The sequence below is a fragment of the Thermobia domestica genome, chromosome 10, assembly GCF_964235325.1.
Source record: "Thermobia domestica chromosome 10, izTheDome1.hap1.1, whole genome shotgun sequence".
Taxonomy (NCBI): Eukaryota; Metazoa; Arthropoda; class Insecta; order Zygentoma; family Lepismatidae; genus Thermobia; species Thermobia domestica.
In genome coordinates this window covers 12,909,955-12,933,804 of record NC_137463.1, presented here as the reverse complement: position 1 = coordinate 12,933,804, position 23,850 = coordinate 12,909,955, and the positions used below count along the sequence as shown (strand labels likewise).

The 23,850-nt window shown below is 37.7% G+C and overlaps 1 protein-coding gene across 1 annotated transcript in view; it reads left to right on the top strand.

The window, feature by feature from the left end:
* CngA (Cyclic nucleotide-gated ion channel subunit A) overlaps positions 1–23,850 on the top strand; it is a 415,321-nt gene that overhangs the window by 313,115 nt on the left and 78,356 nt on the right. Inside the window, exon 6 of the mRNA XM_081727288.1 lies at positions 23,322–23,484. Within this exon, the coding sequence (XP_081583414.1) occupies positions 23,322–23,484 (163 nt within the window). The remainder of the gene's footprint in view (positions 1–23,321; positions 23,485–23,850) is intronic.

The window sequence follows — 23,850 nt, the reverse complement described above, 5'->3', positions numbered from 1 at the left end:
ACGCTCTCACACGCGCCACATTTACCGGCGTTGTTACGGTCCGAGAGCGGTCAGTGCAGAACCTGTAGCTCTAAAGTTTGATACCAGAACAGAATCTTGTCAGCCAAGTACGAACCGAATGCGAAACGCCCGCTGAGAAGTAATCATAGAACCACCATTACGAATATAGCTCCTTCACAACAAACGCACGATGCTCACCGTGCCATACTATTGTGACCACTGAAAGTGGTACGTATACCGCTGTCGATCGATACTCCCTCCGCAGCCGTATTCCCACCATAACTAACACAGCGCCTTCTCCAAACACAGGAGGTATTTTTTTTTTTTTACCGGACCCTGTATTTGTCTCCCTCCACAAAAAGATTTACAATTGAACGAGTGAAGTTTACCACAGAAAGCAGACAGAACAGACACTTGTGCGTACAATGACCGCTGATTGAGTGAACGCCTTTAGTTCAGAATTAAAACAACAGATGGCAGTAACAGTTAAGTTTTAATAGGTAACTCTGCTGGAGTCTTCAAGGAGTCTGGTTGCTTTTAATTTCTCCAACAATAAACGCCCCCTTTCCTCTTCATTGCTTTTGTTTCTCGGCGTCGTTACAGTTTCTCAATCTGGGTCTTTGTGTCCTGTAATTACAAAATTACTATGTCAACACTTTGCATCTTGATTTTGTTGTGAAATCTTTTTTTACATACTTTTTTTTATCAACTCTGAAACTGTAAAATGTTTGTTCTATTTTTAACGTTGTTTGTTATGCAAGTGCACCAATAGAGGGCAGAGTAATGTACACTTTAATGTAAGTTCTTCCATGAAACGGGGTCATTGTGTACTTAATTTCAAAAGCAATACATTAATTTTATGAATAAATTTCCGAGGTTATTGTACATCAAATGTGCCGCATTGTCAACTTCGTTTTAACAAAATATGAGAAACAAAATTCCAGAGCGCTTTTATGAACGAGGAATATGTGCCATATATACTTTGTTGATGTGTTCTAGCGTAAAGCTATGTTAGCTAGCGATCTTACTCATGTGTTAACTTTGGATGAAAATGAGTTAATTGCACATTCCAGAAACATGCTATTATAAACTTCAAAGATGTTGGACATAAACAGATAAATTCCTATCTTAAAAACACTAAATAAATTTGAAGCTTCCTTGTAGCGCAATTCGTTTTGTCATTTATTTATTTTAAAATGCAAATTTTAATTATAAATATACATTAATCAATTATTTCATATATATATTTTTTTTATGGCGCAGATAAGTGGCGTATGTACGATTTTGTTTTGGGAGGGGCTTTGCTAATTTTGTTCCTTGAAATGTGAAAATTTTGCAAGGTATTTCATTTACTTTAAAATAGTAAATAAAATTTCGAAGGGGGGTTAAGCCCGGAAGCCTTCCTTTAAATACTCCACTCGCACAGATAAACATAATAACACGCTTGTCACATATACAGTAAACTATCGATTATCCGTGGTCTTCTTTTCCTTTTTCTCTTGTCTTGCGACGATAAATTATGGCATTAAAAGTGGAGCAAGGTGGCTCAGTAGTAGAGAGTTTACCTGTGGTTCGTGAGGTCTAAGATTCGATCCTCGGTCAAGTAAGTTATTGTAGACAACATAGTTTTCATAGGTTTTCTCAGGCTCCACCCGTTTTCTCCTACATGCTCATTCCACAAATTCTTCCATCAACATTTACTTGTCTTACACTGAGAAAAATCCATTATCCGGACAAGCGGTATATTGTACAAATATACGGGATCCTTATGTTTACTACAGAAATCAGAACGGAGCATACATTATTCATATGCTACATATGTATTGCCCTTTATCACGCTTAGATGCTACATCATGCCCTTACAGGATGTCTGACATCTAACAGTCTTCCGTATATCACATACGTATACGTATGTTACATGCGTCAGCTATATGTTACATACGTTTATCTGTATGTGAGATCCTGACCGCCTACATACAGTTCTTTCTTTCGTAAGGAAAGTACGTTTATTCGGAACACTTATATGGAAAGTATTATAAAACATACGTTTTCAGTTATACGTTTACTGTACGTTAAGTCCAAAAACTACAGGTTTACGCGTGTAGCCAGTGTTCGAAGTGAGACGTTGAGTTGATTTTTAGTTTAGCGTCCCTTTCAGCAGCGAAGCTATATGAGACGTGGACCTACTGATTAACGTGGAATCCGAACCACATGAGCTCCCGCCGGGAATCGAACCCGGGTCTCTCCCGCCAAAGGCACGTAAGCTAACCACGAGGAAGCTCTCGAAGTGAGACGGAGTGGGATGGTGGTATGCGATACCGCCTCTGGTTTTTCAGTGATGAAGGCATACCGGCTCTGGTTTTTCAGTGATGAAGGCATACCGTCTCTGGTTTTTCAGTGATCAAGACATACCGTCACGGGAGAATAGATCCTAAATAACTTAATAAATCCATTTTTATACACAGTAATTGGCGAATAGCTTTGCACGTAAAAAGATTTTATTTCTTATGTAGAAATAATTTCTAACTTGACAACACCCATATTTTTGCTATCTTTTTCCTACCTTTTGTTTTTAAAATGAGATGTCTTCAAAGAAATTCGTCTAGTATATCTTTTGATGTGCCATATTGAATTATATGTGTGTATGAATGTGTTTGTATGTCTCTCTTCTTGACTTAATTCATATAGATGTCGTGTTTTGAGCATGAGCGGATTTAGGGGTTGTCTGCTCTGGGGACGATTCTTTCGGGAGTTTTCCTGCAAGAAATTCTTAATATAAAAACTTTTTTTTTTTTTTTTTTTTTTTAGCATTTTCGTGTAATAATTCTCCATAATGCAACATAAGAGGCTATTTTTAATTTTTTTAAAGAAAGTTGTTGGCGAGGGATCAAAGTTCTCTCCATGCTCTCATTTCAGTCATTATATAAATAGAAATGCAATATTTTAGGCAACATACCATCACTGTATTTCAACATTTAGATAGCCGGTGTGTCAAGTCAAAATCGTAATAAATCATACTGCCTCTGCTTTTCTTCCACTTCGAACACTGCGTGTAACCCACGTTTTTACGTAAAGCCACATACTTTTTTTTTTTTTTTTTTTTGTCTAAATGATTCGTCTCCTTTAGCCTAAAGGACATATTCGTAGGATGTTCAGCTGAAAGATTTCATTTCTTTTTACTTCATGGTATTAAAAGGAAATGTTTAAAAAGGACTTCATGACAAAATGTTTTTTTTACAAAGCTTTAATGACGAATAAAGAAGCAATGTTTTAACAACACGAAAAATAAAAACAGTTCATCGATTATTTTGTGAAAAAGTATATAATAAACTTGTAAGAGCATGATAAAACTACTGTCTATTAAGAGGCCTTATCCCAGCGAAATTAAAATACCGCTAATTTTACAGTAATTATGTGATATCTTCAAATAGATAAAAGATAATTGAAATGTGGAACAAGAGGCCCTGGACAATATTATTTTGCGTGAGGTACCGTTATCACAAGTCACCTAGTAGCTTTCCGTTTGCAGCCATTTAAAAACTCGAAAATAAGTGACGATTTTCAAAATGGCTCGAAATCGAAAGCAGATAAGGGAATCGTGATAACGGTGTCTCATGTAAAATGATATTGTCTAGGGCGCTCTTGTTCCACATTTCAATTATCTTTTATGTATTTGAAGATATCACATAATTACTGTAAAATTAGCGGTATTTTAATTTCGCCGGGATGAGGCCTCTTAAGTTATAATTCTATATGTGCGCGCCTACTGTAAATAAAAATCGATCAGAACTATTTTCATATTGACTTTTTGTCCTTTTTTGGCCTTTCTGCGTGTTATCTGAAGTTGCTGCGGAACCCAACTTAACGTACATTCTGGAGTTTACTGTATTTTTATTCAACGTGCAGTAATGAGAGATTTCTTTCTTTGTGTGTGAAAATTTGAGTAAGTTCGAACTTTAATGTTTGTTACCCATGAGACGAGATTTACGACGCGAAGTACCTTTCTTTAAATTAATTTTTCACAATGTTTTGTTTCAAAAACTACGCATAAGAATTTACTCTATAGGATCTCCTTTTATGTTCAGCTCAATTTGATTTATCGTTTGAATTACGTCTTATTCTTAGTTTCACGAAAACTAATACTCTTACACAATTAATAATAATTTTTGCCTATACCTCATTAACGATACTGTGTTCTGTCGTCTTCTTATTTCCACAACGAAAAGCTTGATTAAGGCATCTTTCAGTACCAGTTTCACTCAACAGATGGGGTGGTTATCGTGTAGCATCATTTTTTTTTTTTTGGGTTCATACAAGGATGTTATAAAATAGAGGATCTGCCCATACATCACAGCTTCGCCACACCTACTCTGCCCACTCCGCGCCACTATGATAGCATTGTTTCCAGCCAAGAATCATGGCGGAAACGAGAGGAGTCAATCAGACGTGCCGACTAAGACGATGCTCCGTTGTTTGCTGGCTTCATTGAGTTCATATGATGAAGACACGTATGGGCAGATCCTCTACTCTATAACATCCTTGGGTTCATATTAGTTTTTTCTCGCGTTTCTCGAAAATGACCCATGAGCATTTATACTCACCCATATTACCTTTTTTAAAACTCTGTGAGATCTGTCGATAAACGCTATCAACATTATAGAGTACTTTCTTAACTGAATCATGTGACAAACATCTTGCCATTTCAGCTAAACGAATAAAACGCAAGCTCTGACGTGACGTTGCCAAGTTCTAAGGGGTGTGGCTATGGCTAAGCAGACGGACAACAGCGCGATCAAGTGGCAGGGAATAGTCGTGGATGTGTACAAAATAAATGTGGCAATACCGCTGGCCTCTCATTTGGTAGCAGCATTTAAAGGGCACTTGGAGCCCCGCCTTCAAATAACGCCGTTTAGTGTTGTGGGATCAAGGACAGACCAACGAGGATGATTGACCGGGTCAAGACTCTACCCCCAACGTCGTAATTCGAACTCGAGAGTCATTTTAATACTTTCTTAAGAAAACTGTGGTTGCTCTAGGAAAGAATTGGTTGCTGTACCTTAAAAAAATTGATTTTACACTACATCTGTACCTACTTTCTTTTCTCAGGGGGCGCGGTTGGCTCAGTAATAGAGCGTTCACCTCCGGTGCTTGAGGTCCCTAATTCGATCCCAGTTCACGCCGTGTGGACATTGTGGTGGACAAACACCGTGCTCGTGGGTTTTCTCGGGGTTCTCCCGTTTCCTCCCACTTTCTTCATTCCACCATTTCACTCATCTCTCATCATCACCGTCTCCTTTAGCCTAAACGGCATAACCGTGGGACGTAAAACTTACAGATTTCATTTCTTTCTTTTCTCATAAAAATAATTTCGTTTTACGAGGGAGGATCAGAAACTAAGGTTACATGGTCGATATTTTTTGGAGTTTCGTCTGTTATAGAGAAATTAAGGGTGTGCGATAATTTTGATACATGGAGTTGGCAACTGTGCAGAGTTTCAGCCACCCGCCATCTACGGCGCTAGTTGTATGTAAACACATATGGCGACTCGTTTCGAAACCTCTGAACTCCTCCATGGCTAAGCGGTTAGTGTACGCGCATTTGGCGTGGGAGGCGCGGGTTCGATTCCCTGCGGGAGCTCATGTGGTTCAGATTCCACGTTAATCAGTGGGTCCACGTCTCATATAGCGTCGCTGCTGAAAAGGGACGTTAAACTCAAAATCAACTCAACTCGTTTCGAAAACTGGTCTTGCGAAAAAGTCCGCGCCGGCAGCTAGTTAGAGGTTTACGAAGAGAATGTTAAGTCTCGTCAACATGTCGCAGAATGGTGACGAAACTTTGCGGCTTATACAGAAAACGTCACCGACGAGGAGCCCAGAAGACCACCACACTATTGAAGTACTTTCGCTGGGACATCATCGACCACCTTCCCTACAACCCGGACCTCGCTCCAAGCGACTTTCACCTGTTCTCGCATTTGAATGAGCACCTAGGAGGCCGAGGAGGTGAAACACGTGACTACACACGCAACAAGTGTCTCAACTGATATAGGGACTACGTTGAAAAATAACCAAATGTATGTTCTATTTGTTGGCTGTATTGGTTATATGAAATAGTATATCGTCGGCGGCAATTCAAAACCTGCTATGTGCATTTTGCAGGAGAAGCGAAAAACAGTATCCTGGTTAGCTTTTTGGCTTTATAAAAGTGATGTTATAAGTAATATTTGATGCTGCACGTAACTGGTACCTTCTCAAGTTACTTGAGAAGGTACCAGTTACGTGCAGCATCAAATATTACTTATAACATCACTTTTATAAAGCCAAAAAGCTAACCAGGATACTGTTTTTCGCTTCTCCTGCAAAATGCACATAGCAGGTTTTGAATTGCCGCCGACGATATACACATTTCACTGCAGGCTTTGTAACATTACTTTCTGATCACTCCTCGTATTATTTTTACGGAGAATATAGGTGACAGTACTTTAAAATTACTTATCATTTGATCGAGCGTACAATAATGTCAGTTCAATGCTACCTAGATATAGTGACTACCAGTGGTGGACACCCCAACACAAATTTCTAGGTACGCACCTGTGTGAGATACGTCTTTGCTCACGCAGAATTAGTTATATATTTTTTTTTTCAATTCAGTACGCTTACTTTCGTAATACCTTTATAAGCATGCTTCCCTACTTAAGTGTTAGTAGTGATTCAGTTACTTTTAAATGGGATTAAACGTGACCTCACAATACAAACAATAGAATTTGCCCCGCTGCATTAATTTTAGGGTAAATTAATAAAACGTTATGTGAACGATTACCTTCTATACTTTTTTTTTACATAAAATATTATTTTTGCTAAACTGATTTGCACTAAGACAGACTATTTTTAATATACAGTAAAATTAAACAATGAATTTAAAGTGAAATGTTATTTTCAGAAACTCATTTTAAAGAGAACTAGAAATGACATTTTGTATTAAGAATTCACAGAAGCCATGATGGGTGTGCCGAAATCTAACTTTACTCGTGCGTGACAAAAATTCTAGTTGTGACGCTGCATCGACATAATGGAAATCCATCGGTATTCACAAGGAAATCTGCCTGAAATCGCATTCATAAACTCTTATTCAGAGGGCATATTCTTGAAATCCTATACGCGAGCGTATATTCAAGGAATGTTATTGCTCTGCCGTTCAAATTAAGCTTTTGATATTAGTGAATATTATTTTCATAAAAGTTCGATATACAGAGTGGTCCAAAAGTAGGTATACATCCCTGTGTTGTTCAAATACGTCATTTTGCTTTATTTAAATTATGAATTTATTTCCTTCGATCTGTTCTGAGTTTAACGTATAAGTGAAAATGTATTAGAGACAAATAATAAGGAAACCAAGTCAATACCTGTGTGGATAAGTAAATGATATAAAATGCTATGAGCCGATCAGTACGGGAATATATATATACAGGGGCGGATTCAGGATATGATCAAGGGAGGGGCTAAACCATATTTTGCCGTTTTATCCAGTGTATACCTGAGCGTCAAGGGGGCACTATAGCCCCTATAGCCCTCCGCTTGGATCCGCCACTGTATATATATTTGGGCCACCCTGTATATATTAAATATTTGCTATGTCGGTAATTTCAGAGCAGTGGACATTAAATTTACAGAATATTTAAACCAAGATATGATCGTAAGTACGAGTAATATTTTTAGAAATTATGAAAAAGAAAAAAATGAAATCTTTTAGTTTAACGCCCCACGTTTACGCCCTTTAGGCTAAGAAAGATGAATAATTAAGGCAAGCGAATGATGATGAAATGAGAATTTATAAGCAAACGAGAGTATCCAGAAAAAAACTTACAGACACAGTGTTGTCCAGCACAAACTTACTTGGTCGTGGATCGAACAAAGGACCCCAGAGACGGGAGGTGAGCGCTCTATCACTTCTTTCCTGACTCTTACTTTCCTTTTCTATCACTGATCAGGACTACCAGACTCGACAGGGATACGAACACAGAAACATCAAAGACAGTTAAAATTCCGAAGGCTGTCCCATGGGGAATCGAATCCGGGACCATGTACACCAAAGGCGCACGTGCTAGCCACTAGACCAGCAGGGAGGGCTATCAGTAAGCCATCGTGCCCCCTTTAGAAATCACAAAAAGACGAAGTGTTTTTTTTTTTTTTCGAATGGAGTATGTTCTCCTCACTTGTCCAGTGCTAGAGCATGTTCCTTTGGTACTCAAGGTTCCAAAGGAAATTGACGGAACCTACTGCAATGGTGATTCAGATTTCATTTTCAATTATAAATCATGTCTTATATAATGTCGTTGGTGACAGAGAAAGAAAATTAAAAGCAATCGGGCTGCATATATTGGATGATATCCGGTCAAAAGAGAGCAAGGACAAAAACAGTGCATGAACAAAAACCGCTCATAGACAAAAACAGCGCATGCAAGTACAGCGTGGACAAAGACAGCGCATGGATAAAAACCGCGCACAGACAAAAACAGCACATGCAAATACAGCGCGGATAGAAACAGCGCATGGAGAGATACGGCGCGTACAAAACCAAAAAATGACCAAAAGGAGCGCGATCTTGATTAGAAACTTGATCTTAGGTACTTCTTAAATTATTTTCAAACGAAATTCGACAGGTCAATATATTTGATTGGATTTGGAAGTGCTATATTCCGCCGAGTACTAAAAAAAAACTAACTTTCTGTTTATCTATGGATTTTATTAGAATATTTGAACCAAACAACGAAGTTCGACACAGGTGGATGTATCTGACTGTTTTTTCCCTAGTCAGTTATGGATATTTAGAAAAATGGATGCCCAGGTGATGCTGAATGCGGAGACAGGCAAGGACATGGCACATCATGGATGGACACACATGCTCAGACAATTTGCGTTGCTCGAATAGTATTGTAGTCTTGAACAATCCGTTCCTCTCCAAATCACAAACATTCCGGACGTGGTCCAAAACTTAAAAATTAGTGAGTAAGGTCTGGTGATCCCAGAGACCAGGCTATTGAACTAGTATATACGATGGGTCGAAACGGTGTATTTTGTTATCGATTTCTTTAGTCCATTATACGAGGAACCAGTTGCTAGAGTTTAGACATACCTTTACACAACAGTCTATATATTGTATAGTCGTGCTTTACGCTCTTTTCTTCTTTCACTCGTTTCTCCACCTTTTTCAACTACAAAAATGTCAATACATTGTTTCTTATATCCTGAGAATGTATTCAATACGTCGTAATTGTGTTGATTAGTAACCAATTCCTCATTCATAGAATATTAATGGAGAGTCAACTCTTAATTCCTTGATATTATTGGCGACAGTTACATTTTCGGTACGTATTTTTCGTCCATCCAGCTACTTTTAAGAAGAGGAACCGAGGGGCATAAATTGAAAGCTTTTGATGTGATGTACTGGTACAGAATGTTACGTGTCGAAGACAAAAGTGATGAAATTTTGAGAAAATAACTAAAGAAAGTAGATACCATAGAAACCAGAGAAAGCAGAAACCATAGAAAAGAAAAGAAACTTCAAAGATTTCTATCTAAGATAATATTAAAACTGGATTAACGTTCTGTTTGAAGGGAAGATGGCACAAAGGAAGATCTTGATTGGAACTATTTTAACGCTTGCTTTCTCAAGCTGAATGTAGCTTTGAAATAGTGCCACTAGGATCAAAAAAAATGTGGACATCTGAGAGAAAGTGAAACTTGAACAATATCAATTATGAAAATCAAGGGGGTTGTGCTACAATCAGTTCAAAAATGACATAAAAACAATTCAAACTGTACAGAAAAGAGACAAGAGAGAAATTAGGTTGTTTTTGCGAGGGTAGGGATTACGAAGGTTACTTGATGCCTTACATTGCTGAAATCAGGTTGTGGTTACGAGGGAAGACATTACGAAGATTGCCTGAGGCATTACATTACTGATTGTAGCTGCAAGGGAAGGGATATCAGAGGTTGTCTGATGCCTTACAGTGCTCTTGTGCTGTGCTCTTGGAACGAGGATCCCGTAGTTCACCTAAGTCGTCACCAACATTTCGGTACAAAGGTCAGGGGACGAACGAAGTGCGGTCGGGACACGACCCTTGGCTGCTAGAATTTTCACTTCATGAACCAATGGATCTGGGCTCCACGGTGGCATTGTTTTACGGAAACAGCTGATTGCTTCCTTCATAGGCTAGCTAGGCTGAATTCGTGGGGGGAGGCACCGTCGCTCAGTAGTAGAGCATTTACCCCTAGTGCATAGAATCCCTAGTTCAATCCCCACTCAAGTAAGTTTGTGATGGACAACCTCGTATCCTTGGATTTTCTCGCGGTACTCCCATTTCCTCCCACTTTTTCACTGTACCAATTCTTCCATCATCGTTCACTTGCCTTAATTCTCGTCTTCCTTAGCCTAAAGTGATAATTGTGGGACGTTAAACTAAAAGCTTTCATTTTATTTCACTTTCTTCAACTGTAAAATTACAAAATTTCTGCCTACAGTTCGTCAACCTACACCAACATTTTGTTATTTGTTTTGAAGTCAGTTTATGAAAAATGATACAAAATACCTAACATTTATTCATTATGCTTTTCGAGACTGTGACAAGACTAGAAATCGTTTTTCGGGTATTGTAATACGCGGAGGTATGTTGAAACTACTTTCCCGAGTTCTTATCTTGACAATTCCTCATCTTCTTCAACTTCTTCGCAGAAGAGTTTCAAAAGAAAGTTTAAAAAATAAAAAAAAAGTAAAGGACCTTATTTTTGAAGTTCCAGCGTGTTTTTGCTACGCCAACTCAATTTCCACACAAAGGATTTTAGAAAACCTTTCTTTTTTTCTTTTTTTTCTCTGCTTGTTTTCTTTCATTTTTCTTAGGACTTTCCTCCTCCTCCTCCTCCTTCACGAACGAAGAGTTTAAAGTTCATGAGACGTTAAACCTTTTACGAAAATCTTGAGAAACAGGAGAAGAACAATTAAGTCGTAGCGAACACAGGCTTCGTAGCGAACTCTTTAAACTGGATTAATGTGTCAAAGAAAATCTATTTTGTCTCTCAGAAATCCGTCGTCCCTTTAGAAGTAACATCACATCACAGCAGAGATTAGATAATTTCTCAACATGCATATAAGCTTCTCAGAGGCTAAATTAACAAATGAATTACTAATGCTGTCGTGGCAACATTGTCTCATAATGCAAAATGTACAATTGTATGGAAATATTTTCTTCTTCATGGCACTTGTGATTCAATCCAGGCCCGCAACCAGACACAGAAGTTTGGGGGTGAGCATGAATAAGATAGGGGGCACCAAGTCATTAAAAATTATCTTACAAATATCTAAATTGTGATTTTTGTATTAATAATAGCATTTTATATTGAGGTCCGGAGGGGTCATGAAAAGCTATGGGGGGGCCAGGTCCTCTAGTCACGGGTCTGATTCAATCCAATCTATTTGTTTAATGTCATATACGTTTTACTTTTCAACGAACTTAAAAAGGTTCGTTACTGAAGTCTCTACGTCTATGTGTATGTGTATGCGTATGTGTGTCTATCTCTCTGTCTGTCCGTTATTTGCGATTTTTTCAATTTTGAGCCCTCCATTCGAAAAAGCATCGAAAACTATCTCAAAGAAGCGATGGAATTTTTTGTGTCACTCTTACCTTTCTCGAGATATTGACTAAAAAAGTTCGGATTTCGGGAGATTTAAGGAGCCATACCGTATCTCGGGAACTGTCAGTTATAGAGAGATTATATTGGTGTTGATCAATACCTAAGAGGATGGTGAACATTTGGGTACCAACTAGTAAGCGGTGGCCACTGATTCTATTAGCATTTTTAGTATATGTGAACAGCAATAAAAAATGACAGCTCAATACAGCTAATTCGATAGAACCCCTAATACTCACCCCTAATATTCAGTCTCCAAATATGTAAGTGTATTATCTATAGAATTTAATCAAATAAATTTAATATACAATTTCATATAAATTTCTAAAGAAAATAATCCTTTTTAAGTTCGTTCTGGCAATGCTCGACTGGTTTTTATTGTGTATGTTTACTTTATGTCCGCAATGAGAAAATTTATTTCTTTAATTTAATGATTTTTTTGGTAATAAATGTTCACTTTATGCCTTAACAAATATTTTTTTTATAAGGAACCTTATTATCCTTAAATTAGATTTATTTTAGCCATGCGTCAATACATGGTATTTGATAACTAGACCTATATTACATACTTACTTAGCTCAAGGGTCAATCCATGCAAAGTGATCGAGAAAAAATAAAAATTGTCGCTCGATCTTTTCGAAATAATATAATTTCTTCATGAATGTTTATCCTATATCAGGGTACTTCAAAACCACAGTTAATTATTTTTTACAACATCCCATGGCAACGCAACGGCTGCCGCCATTTTGCGTTTCTTCGATTTTAGACGTTTACGTTGTTTTAAATATCTCAACATGTATTCGTCCTAACAAATTGAAAATTTGCTGGTCATCTCCAACTCGTGCAGAGCTAAAACTTTGATTTCTTAACATTTTTGCCTAAAACCATTTGAAGGGGGTGAAATCAGGGCCTAAAGTAGCAACATTTTTGAACATTGAAAACATTGTTACGAAAGAGGAAACTACTGATGTACAGGTCTGAATTTGTGAGTGCATGTAGTCCGGGGTCATAAGTTAATACACAAAAATTTACAGGCCTGTAGCTGCTCTCAAAGGCCTGAAAAAAATCGTAAAGTTGGGGAATTATGCTAATTTAGCATATTTCACTATCCAATATCTCCAATGGGTCAGGATAAAAAAAAAATCTGAAATTTTGGGAATAGTTAGTCCTTGAGTATACCACGCGTTTTGTGTTTTTGAGCAGAACGGAGTCAAAGTATTAAGTAATGACATCATACTCTAGGAGATTTTGTTCATAAAATCTACTGGAAATTTGTGAAGTAAAATAAAGTAGGATGAATGGTTAGTCCAGTTAAGGCTCTCAAGCTCGATTCTTTCCTCTAGTTGTAACACTGTCTTATCAGACACACAGTAGCACTGGTGAAGAACGCCGCTATCTGCAGAAGGCAAGGAAAGTCAAAATGCACCCTTGAAAAAAAAAGTCCGTAAGTATTCCTTACTCTTGCTGCTTGCTATATCAATGATACTCAATCATGTTTATTCTTGTTTTAACTGTCAATTCATGCAGGAGACTGTTGTCCTTTCTTTTGATCTACATTCTCAAGTCATGAACACTTACTCGCTGTAAACACTGACAAATTTCCACTAGATTTTATGAACAAAACACCTCCTAGAGTATGACGTCATTACTTAGTACTTTGACCCCTTTCTGCTCAAAAACACAAAACGCGCTTTGTAGTGTTATGGTATACTAAAGAACTAACTATTCCCAAAATTTCAGATTTTTTTTTATTCAGGCCCATTGGAGATATTGGACAATGAAACATGCTAAATTGGCATAATTCCCCAACTTTAAGATTTTTTCAGGCCTTTGGGAGCAGCTACAGATCTGTAAATTTTTGTGTATTTTTTATGTCCCTGGACTACATGCACACACAAATTTATACCTCTACGTCAGTTGTTTCCTCTTCCCAAACATGTTTTCAAAGTCCAAAATTGTTGCCACTGCAGACCCTGATTTCATCCCCTTCAAGTGGTTTTAGGCAATACTGTTAAGAGATCAAAGTTTTAGCTCTGCACGAGTTGGAGACGTCCAGCAATTTTCAATTTGTTAAGACGAATACATGCTGAGATATTCAAAACAACGTAAACGCCTAAAATACGAAAAAACGCAAAATGGCGTCGCCATAGGATATTGTAAAAAAATAATAATTGTGGTTTTGAAGTACCCTGATATAGGATAAACATTCATGAAAAAATTTGGACTTCTTGGAGATGGTTCAGCGGCACATGCTTGATCACTTAGAATAGATTGACTCTCAACTTAAAGTTGTTTTAACCAAGATGTGATGTAGTTTAGAATTAATTTAAGCTTAGACTTACATTACGCGTAATATTGAAAACGACTATAAGCATGGTTTCTGTTAGAATAAGTCCATTTCTTTTGTTAGATTAAGAAGGGCACTTTGACCATGTGGCCTCGGGTTCTATTCCCAGTGAGTGAGCATACATGAAATTTTACTGTCCTCGATATACCTGTGTTCGTGTCCCTGACGTGTTAAGTAGAAAATGAAACAGTACAATTAGGAAAATAGTGGTAGTTAGGGAATGCATGAAGTGAAATTTTTAAGTTTTACCTCCCATGGTTATGCCGGCTAGGCTAAAGGAGCCGGTGATGATAAGAAATAAATGAAATGGTGGAATGAAGAAAGTGGAAGGAAGGGGGAGGACTCCGAGAAAACCCACGCACGCGGTGTTTGTCCACCACAAAGCTCACTTGGCGCCAGCTGGGGTCGAACCAAGGACCCCATGCACCAGACGTAAACACTCAACAACTGAGCTACCTCTGTCTTATTTAAGGAATACAGTTATACAGTAGTACGGAAGGTGTAACGTCGTTGGCTTCCGGCGAAAGTTTATAGTGACATTTATGGGGAGTGACCAGTTTGGTACCCGTGGCTCGCTGAGCGCAGTGATTGCCAGGTGATGATTGGCTATCCTCTTACCACACCCTCCGTGACGAGTAGGTCCAAGCGCGGGAATCCAACGACGTTATACCTTCTGGATTATAGTGAGGAATGCTCGGTTCATCAGTTAATCTTTTTTTTAAGTGGTAGAATGCTTACCTCGTTCTATCCCGACCAAGGAACTTTTTGGTTTACAACATTGTGTTCGTGGGTTTTCTCAGGATACTTTCGTTTTCTACCATCATCATTGAGTTGCCTTAATTATCACTTTTTTTTAAGCTAAAGAGCATAATCATAGACTTTCCGAAAGATTTCATTTCATTTCTCTCTCTCTCTCTTTTTAAAGATAATTTAGCTACGTTAAGTTAACAAACCCTAGTAGCACAGAAAACTTGCAAACCGCTTGCTGTAAGCTTGCACTGGAAGTCGACAAGCTTGCATCCGGCTTGATTGGAAAGCGTGCAAGCATGCCGCAAGCTGGATTTCAGTAACGAAGTTATATGGAACAACCTTGCATTCAGTGTTCCATTCGAGCTTGGCAAAAGCATTCTACGCTTGCGACAAGCCAATAGGCAATGATCGACCAGTGATGCTATTACGCTTTGCATAGGATCTAAAGTATCGCTTGCAAATACAACAAAAGTCAGATTGTATGAAATCACGCGTTAAAATGGTAAGCTTAGAAAGCCAAAAGCCAAGCACGCGCCAACTGGCCGAAAACTTTCTCGCTGCTTGGGAAGTTTATCTGAAGTTTGATCAAATAAAATTAGGTTTGGTTAGGTATGAATCGATGAAGTAAGTTTAGCGTAAATTTAACTACCTTACTTTCCTAAGTGTAGGTAACGTAATTTTCAGTTAATTTACCTTAACTTGGCGCCTAGGTCATAATTTGATTTCGAAATAACTCACATCACACTCTTCAGGAAAACATAAACTTAGCCTAAGCTAAGACATATAATGGCGCTACTCAAACATAGTTTTAAGGATCAATCAAAAGATTTATATCAAGAAGAACTTTACTTATAATCACTAATTTTGTGGTGTTAAAATAAATCCTTACATTTTTTGAGAAAATCATAAGCAGAATGCCTCTTACATGCATCTTCCTTCGAAGGGGCCAGGGTGGCTCAGTGGTAGAGCGTTCATCCCTGGTGCATGGGGTCCTTGGTTCGATCCCAGCTGGCGTCAAGTTAGCTTTGTGGTGGACAAACACCGTGTGCGTGGATTTTCTCGGGGTTCTCTTATTTCCTTCCGCTTTCTTCATTCCATCATTTAATTCATTTCTAATCATCACCGTCTCCTTTAGCCTAGCCGGCATAACCTTGGGACGTAAAACAAAGATTTCGTTTCATTTCATCTTCCTTTGAAGCAACTAACTTGAGCAGGAAAACGTATATTTTTAGTAGATCAAAATTTTTGGTCTCTGATGCAGCAATAATTATAATGTTACCATATTATGCACATGAACAAACTTTCAATTACGGGTTTATTTTATCTCTTTTAGCCCTAATTCTTCGCGAATTTCAGCTCAAAGCTTTCGATTAGTTTCAAAGAACAAATGGAATTAATTAAATCGAAATCATGCCTGTTATCACAGAACACAGTTATTGACCTGCACATACATACCAGGGCAGGTCAATAACTATTTGCAATCAACTTTTATTATTTATTACCATAAGAGTACATGTTCATAGTCATGTCATTTTTCAACGCAATCACCCTGCTTTTAATGCATCAGGTACACTGTCGCAAAAGCTTTCCGATACCCTCTGGAAAAAAAAAAAAAAAAAAAGCTTTTGGTTGCGTAGCAAGCCACGAATGCGCCGTTTCCTTCACCTGTTGATCGGAGCTGAATCGGCGGCCTCTGAGAGCATTTTTAAGTACGAGGGTGGTTCAATAATTATTGTCTCTGACCTATAAGCAGTATTATTTTTTAAAAGTCTCCTTTCATAGTAATACACTTCTTCCACCTATGCTGTAAGCCCACTATGCCAGCTTCAAAGAAAGTCTCTGGCTGAGCCGTGAGCCATTCCTCCACAGCTTCAATAATAGCTGCATTTGAGTGAAACTTCTTCCCCTTGAGGTGCTCCTTTAACTTTGGGAACAAATGAAAGTCACTAGGGACGAGGTCGAGTGAGTAGGGAGGATGTTCCAACACATCAAAACCAGCAACATGGATTGCGGCACCAGTAGCATGGCTTTTGTTCCGGAGCATTATCTTGGTACAACAGCACTGTTCGCTGCAACATCCAGCGCCGTTTTTCCTTGATTGCTTCGCGTAACTAAGGGATTAGATCTGTATAATAGGCCCCCGTGATAGTGTCTCCAACCTCCAGGTAGTCAATAAGGAGCACACCCTTCGCCTCCCAAAAATTTGTGGCCATAACCTTGCGTGCTGATGCTTGTACCTTGAACTTGCGTGGGGGAGGGGAACTGCTGTGCCGTCACTGCATGCTCTGTCGGTTGGTCTCGGGATCATAGTGGTGGAGCCACGTCTCATCCACTGTCACAAATCTCTCACAGAACTGTTTCAGGTCTGCCCCATAACCTCCAAACCAGCCCTTGAACATCGCACTCTGTCTTTCTGATTTTCACGAGATAACATTTTGGGTACCCATCGCGTTGACACCTTTCTGAATCCCAAGTATTTATACACAATGGTTTCCACTGAGCTACAGAGATGTGCATGATATCTGCTAACTGTTGCACCGTGATTCGTCTGTCTGCTATAATCGTATCATGCCCAGCATCAACGTTTTCTGGGGTGCATGCTGTTCTTGGAGGACCAGCACCTAGGGGTGTTCGATAAGGCTGAGGACCTATCGAACTTCGAGAGTGAAAATTTTTCGAGTTGTCATCGGTTACTCGAAACCGTTCGAGTATTTGAAATTATCGAAATTTCGAGTATTATCGAAGTTTCGGGTATTATCAACATTTCGAGTATTATCGAAGTTTCGGGTATTATCGAAAGTTCGAGTATTATCGAACTTTCGGGTAGTATCGAAATTTCGAGTATTATCGAAGTTTCGGGTATTATCAAAATTAGTGATGGGCAGTTCGGTTTCTTCACCTCTCCAATGATTCCTTCTTGCAGCCAAACTAGTCAAACAACCTTTTTTTCATCTGATAAGTTACTGCAAAATTGTATTTGTGAGGAGAAAGGAAAGCGTACAGAAAGGTATTGCTTTTTCGTCCGTCACATACACACACACACATGCACACACATGAAGTTCAATTTCTTCCTGAATTTTATCTCTTGTTTGTTATTTGCTGACAGCTATTGTATCAGTGTTGTCAGACATACGGTCTTAAACGTACAAATAGGGTAATTTGCTCTTCATACGATATAGTATACGCACAACACCTCAACCATATTAATCGCGTACGGTGTTGCTAAAATGTTGTAGCAAAATTTTACTTTTAAGCCAAATGTGTTATCTTTTGTCGTGTTTGCTTCCTGTTAATGGCCACTAGTTCATATATTGCCGCAATCAGATATGATGCTTTGGGCGCAAACTCCCCCTTTAGTCTTTCAGTAAAATAAATGTTAGTCAAATCAGTGGTGATTTCAGGGGGTTGTTCAGGAGGAATATTCCCCCACAAACATATCTCTGATCATGTTCACCGTGGCTTACCAGTATTCTTGCTACTTTCACCCTCCGTGTATTCAAAATCCCCCAGGGCAGGATTATCATAATTTCTGGATATTTTTAAGAATGGTGTGTGTTTATTGAGAAGTTAAGAAAAGTCTAATCTTAAGTTCCAAAAATGCTTATGCTCATTTTCTATACTTAAAATATATTTTTATATTATTGTCTTAATTATTTTCTTGAGTAAAGTATTCTTGCGAAGAACACCTTATCGCTAGTTTAATTTTTTTCATAAATATCGACACAAGACTGAAATGCAAGCCAAGCACTTGACCAAACATAGCGAAATTTTCCAGTCTTCCATTTTTCCTAAAATTTCGGGCATTAGTTAATCTCAGACAATTTTCCGGACACAGACTTGAATCTAGGACGTATGGTAAGCCTACCGGGGAAAACCTTGAAATCATCACTAAGTTTAATGAAAATGAAAAACGGAAATAAATCTATTTCCTCAACAGTGAATATACAGTGTAGCATATGTTCTATACAGTCGGCTTGTATATGCATTATGATGAATCCACACACTAACGGATCCAGAAGCGTCGTTTGGTGGAGGCAGATTGCTTCCTGGACGAACAATGTAGGTCTTAAAAACGTAAGAGTTTTGCATCAATTCAGAATAACGTGGTGCATTATTTTATACAGAGTGTTTCAAAACAACACCGCCAACGTTTGGGAGGCGATTCCTGTCATAGGGTTGCCATATTACCTGATTTTAGCGGATACCACCAGATTTTCAGGTCTTATATTCGTCTCCCGCTTAATCATCTCTTAATCACGTAAAACCACTCGCTTTTTTGGATTGGAGAAAAATCTAAAACGACTCTGTTGATAAAGTGTTATTATATTCAACGTAAACCGCTACATTTCTTTGTCAATCTCAATCGCGAATAGACAGATGACAGAAACAAGATGAACGTAGAAATTGCCAAATTATTACTATGGTTTTGTACAATATGAAAGACGTATCATGTGTAGAGTTTTATGATAAGATTTTATGCAATCGAGATTTAAAAAAAAAAAAAAAGTTAAAGGGAATGAAAAATGTAAAAACATTTGGCATAATCATACTTATTTTGGTTCAACCGATGAATACTAATGTATGATCTCATGGGTGCGTATTTCTTTGATAACATTCTGTCCAGTTCAACTAAACAAGTCTATGTTGTTACATAATCTATATGTTCAACTAGTCTTTAAATATTCAGAAATGATTGCAAATTGAACTACGGTATCCTTAGCATTTTGTTAAGATTAGATTCATTATTAGTATTTTTCCTTTTAAAATCTTTATACTGTATTTCATATATTTTGAAACTGTGGTAATTTAGTATGTTCGTATGATTTCAAGTTTATCTTTGAAAATGTTTAGAAATTTTATAAGAGATGGACCAAGACTCCTAAATATGTTTTAGCTTTCTTACGATAAAAGTTTATAAATTATTTTGTATTTTTTAGAGAGAAAACCGTATGAACAGCATCTGCCATATATCGTTTTTTTTTTTTTTTTTTGTTGTTGTTGAAAACCAACTTGTTTTAAAGATATCCTTATTAGAGATATCTTACTGTAATACTTACTTTACAATTCGAGCCTCACATTTGTTGAACTTAATAAAACATTAAAGGCAAAAACTAAATTTGCTTTACTTTAGTTTTGTTAGAAAAGTACATTGGAAGTGTCACTTAACAAAGAAATCACTAGAAAATTGAAATTGTCAGTATTTGTAATACACAAGTTCACATCAGTACTTACGGTTTAGAATCCCCCGATTTTCTAATTTCAAAATATGGCAACTCAAAGTTATCGTCGGATGCCACATACAGACAGACAGACAGGACAGCCTGTAATAGGGAGCTTTGTACCCAAAATTCTCAAGGTTGTTTCACGAGAATCTCAAATACTCGAAGGCATCCGAGCGACGGATAGTAAATTTTCGAAACGGAAGTTTGATAAGTCTTCAGCCTTATCGGATTTCCTTACCTCTACCTATATCAGTAGCTGTCTCTATACAGAACTTTAAAATAAACCCTCGAAATCATATGTAAAATTATTTTTCTGCCTGTCCTGTTATTGACGCAATCGGCAAAGTAACTATTAGTAGACTAATGGTGTCTTGGATTCCAATTCCATTTAGGTGATGCATGTTTTTTCTTCCTTTTTCTCTATTCTGACAGACTGCTTAAACCTTGTACAGATCTGTGGGGAAAAAACTTTTCCTTCACTTCATTGCTAAGGAGAGAAGTTTTAAAATGAACACCCTGCATATATGTAATACATATTATATACAACTATAATAACTTCGAATACATTGTTTCTTCCGAACACTCCGATAATCCCGAACTTTTCAAAATATTCAAGCGACTCGACAGATGCGATCATATTGATATATTTCTGTATTTCTTGCTTCCAAACAATTCGAGACTCTCGAACAGTTCGAGTGTCTCGAAGTTGTCTAATGTTTCTTACATTTCGAGTGCCTCGAACACTTCGAGAGTCACGAATATTTCCGGAGTCTCGAACATTTCGGGAATCTCGAACATTTCGAGAGTCTCGAACATTTCGGGAGTCTCGAAAGTTCGATAATTCGATAAAATTAAAATTCTTTATCGGTGAAACGGTTTTGAAATTTTATCGAATTGTTATCGATTACTCGATTATCGGAACAGCCCTACCAGCACCAGGTGCTTGTTGACAGCTTTCCCTACCGCAACCGAAGTCGCGGCACCAGTTCTTTACCACCTGGTAGGAAGGAGCCGCATCACCCAACACACTGATCATGTCCTCATGAATCTCCTTGGGGCTTAACCCCTTTTTCTGGAGGTACTTGATGACAGTTCGTTGCTCGGTTTTCTCCATTTTTAAAGCTAGGTGCCACACCTCACACCTGAAACGATAGAAAGGAATATTAATATAGCAGCTATGGTTCTGAAATTTAGCATATAGGCATCTAATATATTAGGCTACAATATCCCCCATCAGCCATCCCAGCTCAAGTATTTTAAATATACCGGGGACAATAATTATTGAACCTCCCTCGTATATCAAACTGATGGTAATGCGACGGAGCGAGATCGGGATGTATGCAGGATGCTTCAACACATCGAAACACGGCGTCTGAAGAGTTTGAGTGGTGTGTGCGCCTGTATGTGGATGCGCATTGTCATGCAACACAAGAATGCCTTCCGACAATTGACCTCTGCGTTTGTTATGAACTGCACGCTTCAACTTGTTTACCAGCATAACACTGTACCTTTTGCTGTTCGTTGTTGACCCCTTTTCCGGGTAATGTTCCAGGATTAGCCCTTGTGAGTCCTAAAACATTGTGAGCATCACTTCTCCTGCAGAAGGTTGATTCTTGAATTTCTTGTTTACTGGTGTCCGGGTTGTTTCTATTTCATGCTCTGGCAATTACTCTCTTGTTCAAAGTGATGAATCCACTCGTCAGCATAACGGTTCAATAGTGCCGACAGATACACAGTTTCGCATGTGCTCTTCATCGAGTTTTTTGGAAGTTGTCTCGCAGAATTTGTGAAACTTGAATCCGTTATGCATGACTAATCTGCATATGGGTTGCCACTTCATCAACGATCTCTCGTCTGTTATTCAGATTCAAGGCACGGGCCGTTCAATAATGTCATCAGTTATTGTTGTAGCTGGACGCCCTGCTCTTTCCTCAGCCTTCGCGCTCGTTCGACCACTTTTGAACTACTCAATCCACTGGTAAATACTTCGTTGAGGCAACACATAGTCCCTGTATTGTGCTGAAAGTCTTCTATGAATTTCCGCTCCGGGTACATCTTTAGATTACAAAAAACTTTGCACACAGAGAGTGGCGCGGCCGTCTTTACTTCGCAACAGCATAAAGCGGACTGATGTGATAACTCTGCAGCCTCCACAGGCGAAGCCAACAGTGACACTTAGCTTTTGGTGAGCACACAATGCTGTAGAGCCAACCTTAAGAGGGTAGACTACTAAATATTTTTCAAAAGCTAACAATTTTTCTTTTGCCAGTTTTTCGTATGTGAAGAGAGATAATGAAATGTAACTTACCTCAATAATAGATAATGTTATTCTACACCCGAAAATACGAATCGGAAGAAGTTTCAGTGTTGCCATCCATAGAAATTACAGTGTGATCAGAATTTGAATTACCCAAAAATCTAGGTTATGGCAGCGACTTGAAAAATGAATTCAACGGCAATTGACGACTTATCATGCTGTCTATGTTCCTTGTTAACTACTTTTTAAATAATATTTGTATTTTAATTCTACTGTTTATTAAAATTATTTATTTTGCACTTTTTATTACAAAATGAATACAAATATTATTTAAAAAGTATTTAACAAGAAACACAGACAGCATGATAAGTCATCAATTGTCATTGAGTTCATTTTTCTAGCCACTGCCATAATCTAGATTTTTGGGTAATTCAAATTCTGATCACACTGTAATTTCTATGGATGGCAACACTGAAAATTCTTCCGATTCGTATTTTCGGGCGTAGAATAACATTATCTATTATTGAGGTAAGCTGCATTTCATTATCTCTTTCCACTTACGAAAAACTGGCAAAAGAGAAATTGTTAGCTTTTGAAAAATATTTAGTAATCTGTCCCCTTGAAAAAAATACAAAAGGATTGCAATTAGTTATTGACTTACCCTTGTATTAAATCTAGTGAAAGAAACCTGTTTAGGATAACTTTAATAATAGTTAATCGTTATTATTATTATTATTATTATTATTATTATTATTATTATTATTATATAAATCATACTTATGTTACAGCACACCACTGTAATTTAACAATGACAAATAGCAGACTTGTCAAATGTTCGTTAGAAGTTTACAGGAAAGTTTTACAGCGCATCTTTGTATATGAAATAAATACAAGCGTGTTTAATACTGCTATCTTTGTATATGAAATAAATTAATAATGTCACAGTTGTAAAGAAAACTTTCACAAAATACAAATTTAAATTCTCAATTCATTTTATGTTATTATTATTTTGAATGTATGTACATTCATAGAGCTCTTTTCTTCTTGTGTTTTGTTGCTAGTGGCTGATCGTAACCACGTTGGCAGTTTTATACAACTTCGTCTTCATCATTGGTCGCTCGGTCTTCTGGGAGCTGGAAAGCGCCACTCCTGCCCTCTGGTTTACAATGGATTATCTCTGTGACGCCATTTATCTTGTCGATATGATTATACACGCTCACGAAGGTAAGATATTATTGTTTTTGAAATATATATAATTCGTTAAGAAATGTACGCACAGGTTAGCAAATGACATCTGTGGTGTTTTCTTCGAGGTTGGATTGAATGTTGATAGATCCTTTATAATAGATATCGTAAGTCACATGACTACAAAATGAACACGTGACATAATGTCAGGCTTGCAATCCATCCGATAATTCTTCGTGATATACAATAATTTAAGCTTTAATCCTATATACGATAATACCCCCCTCGGTGAATATACGATAATTTTAGAAAACACTATTTTGTAGATTTTGAATGTGCAAATACGCTGTAGATGTGTATTAAATAATCATAAAACACACACACTGAGGGTTTTAACAGTCAGTC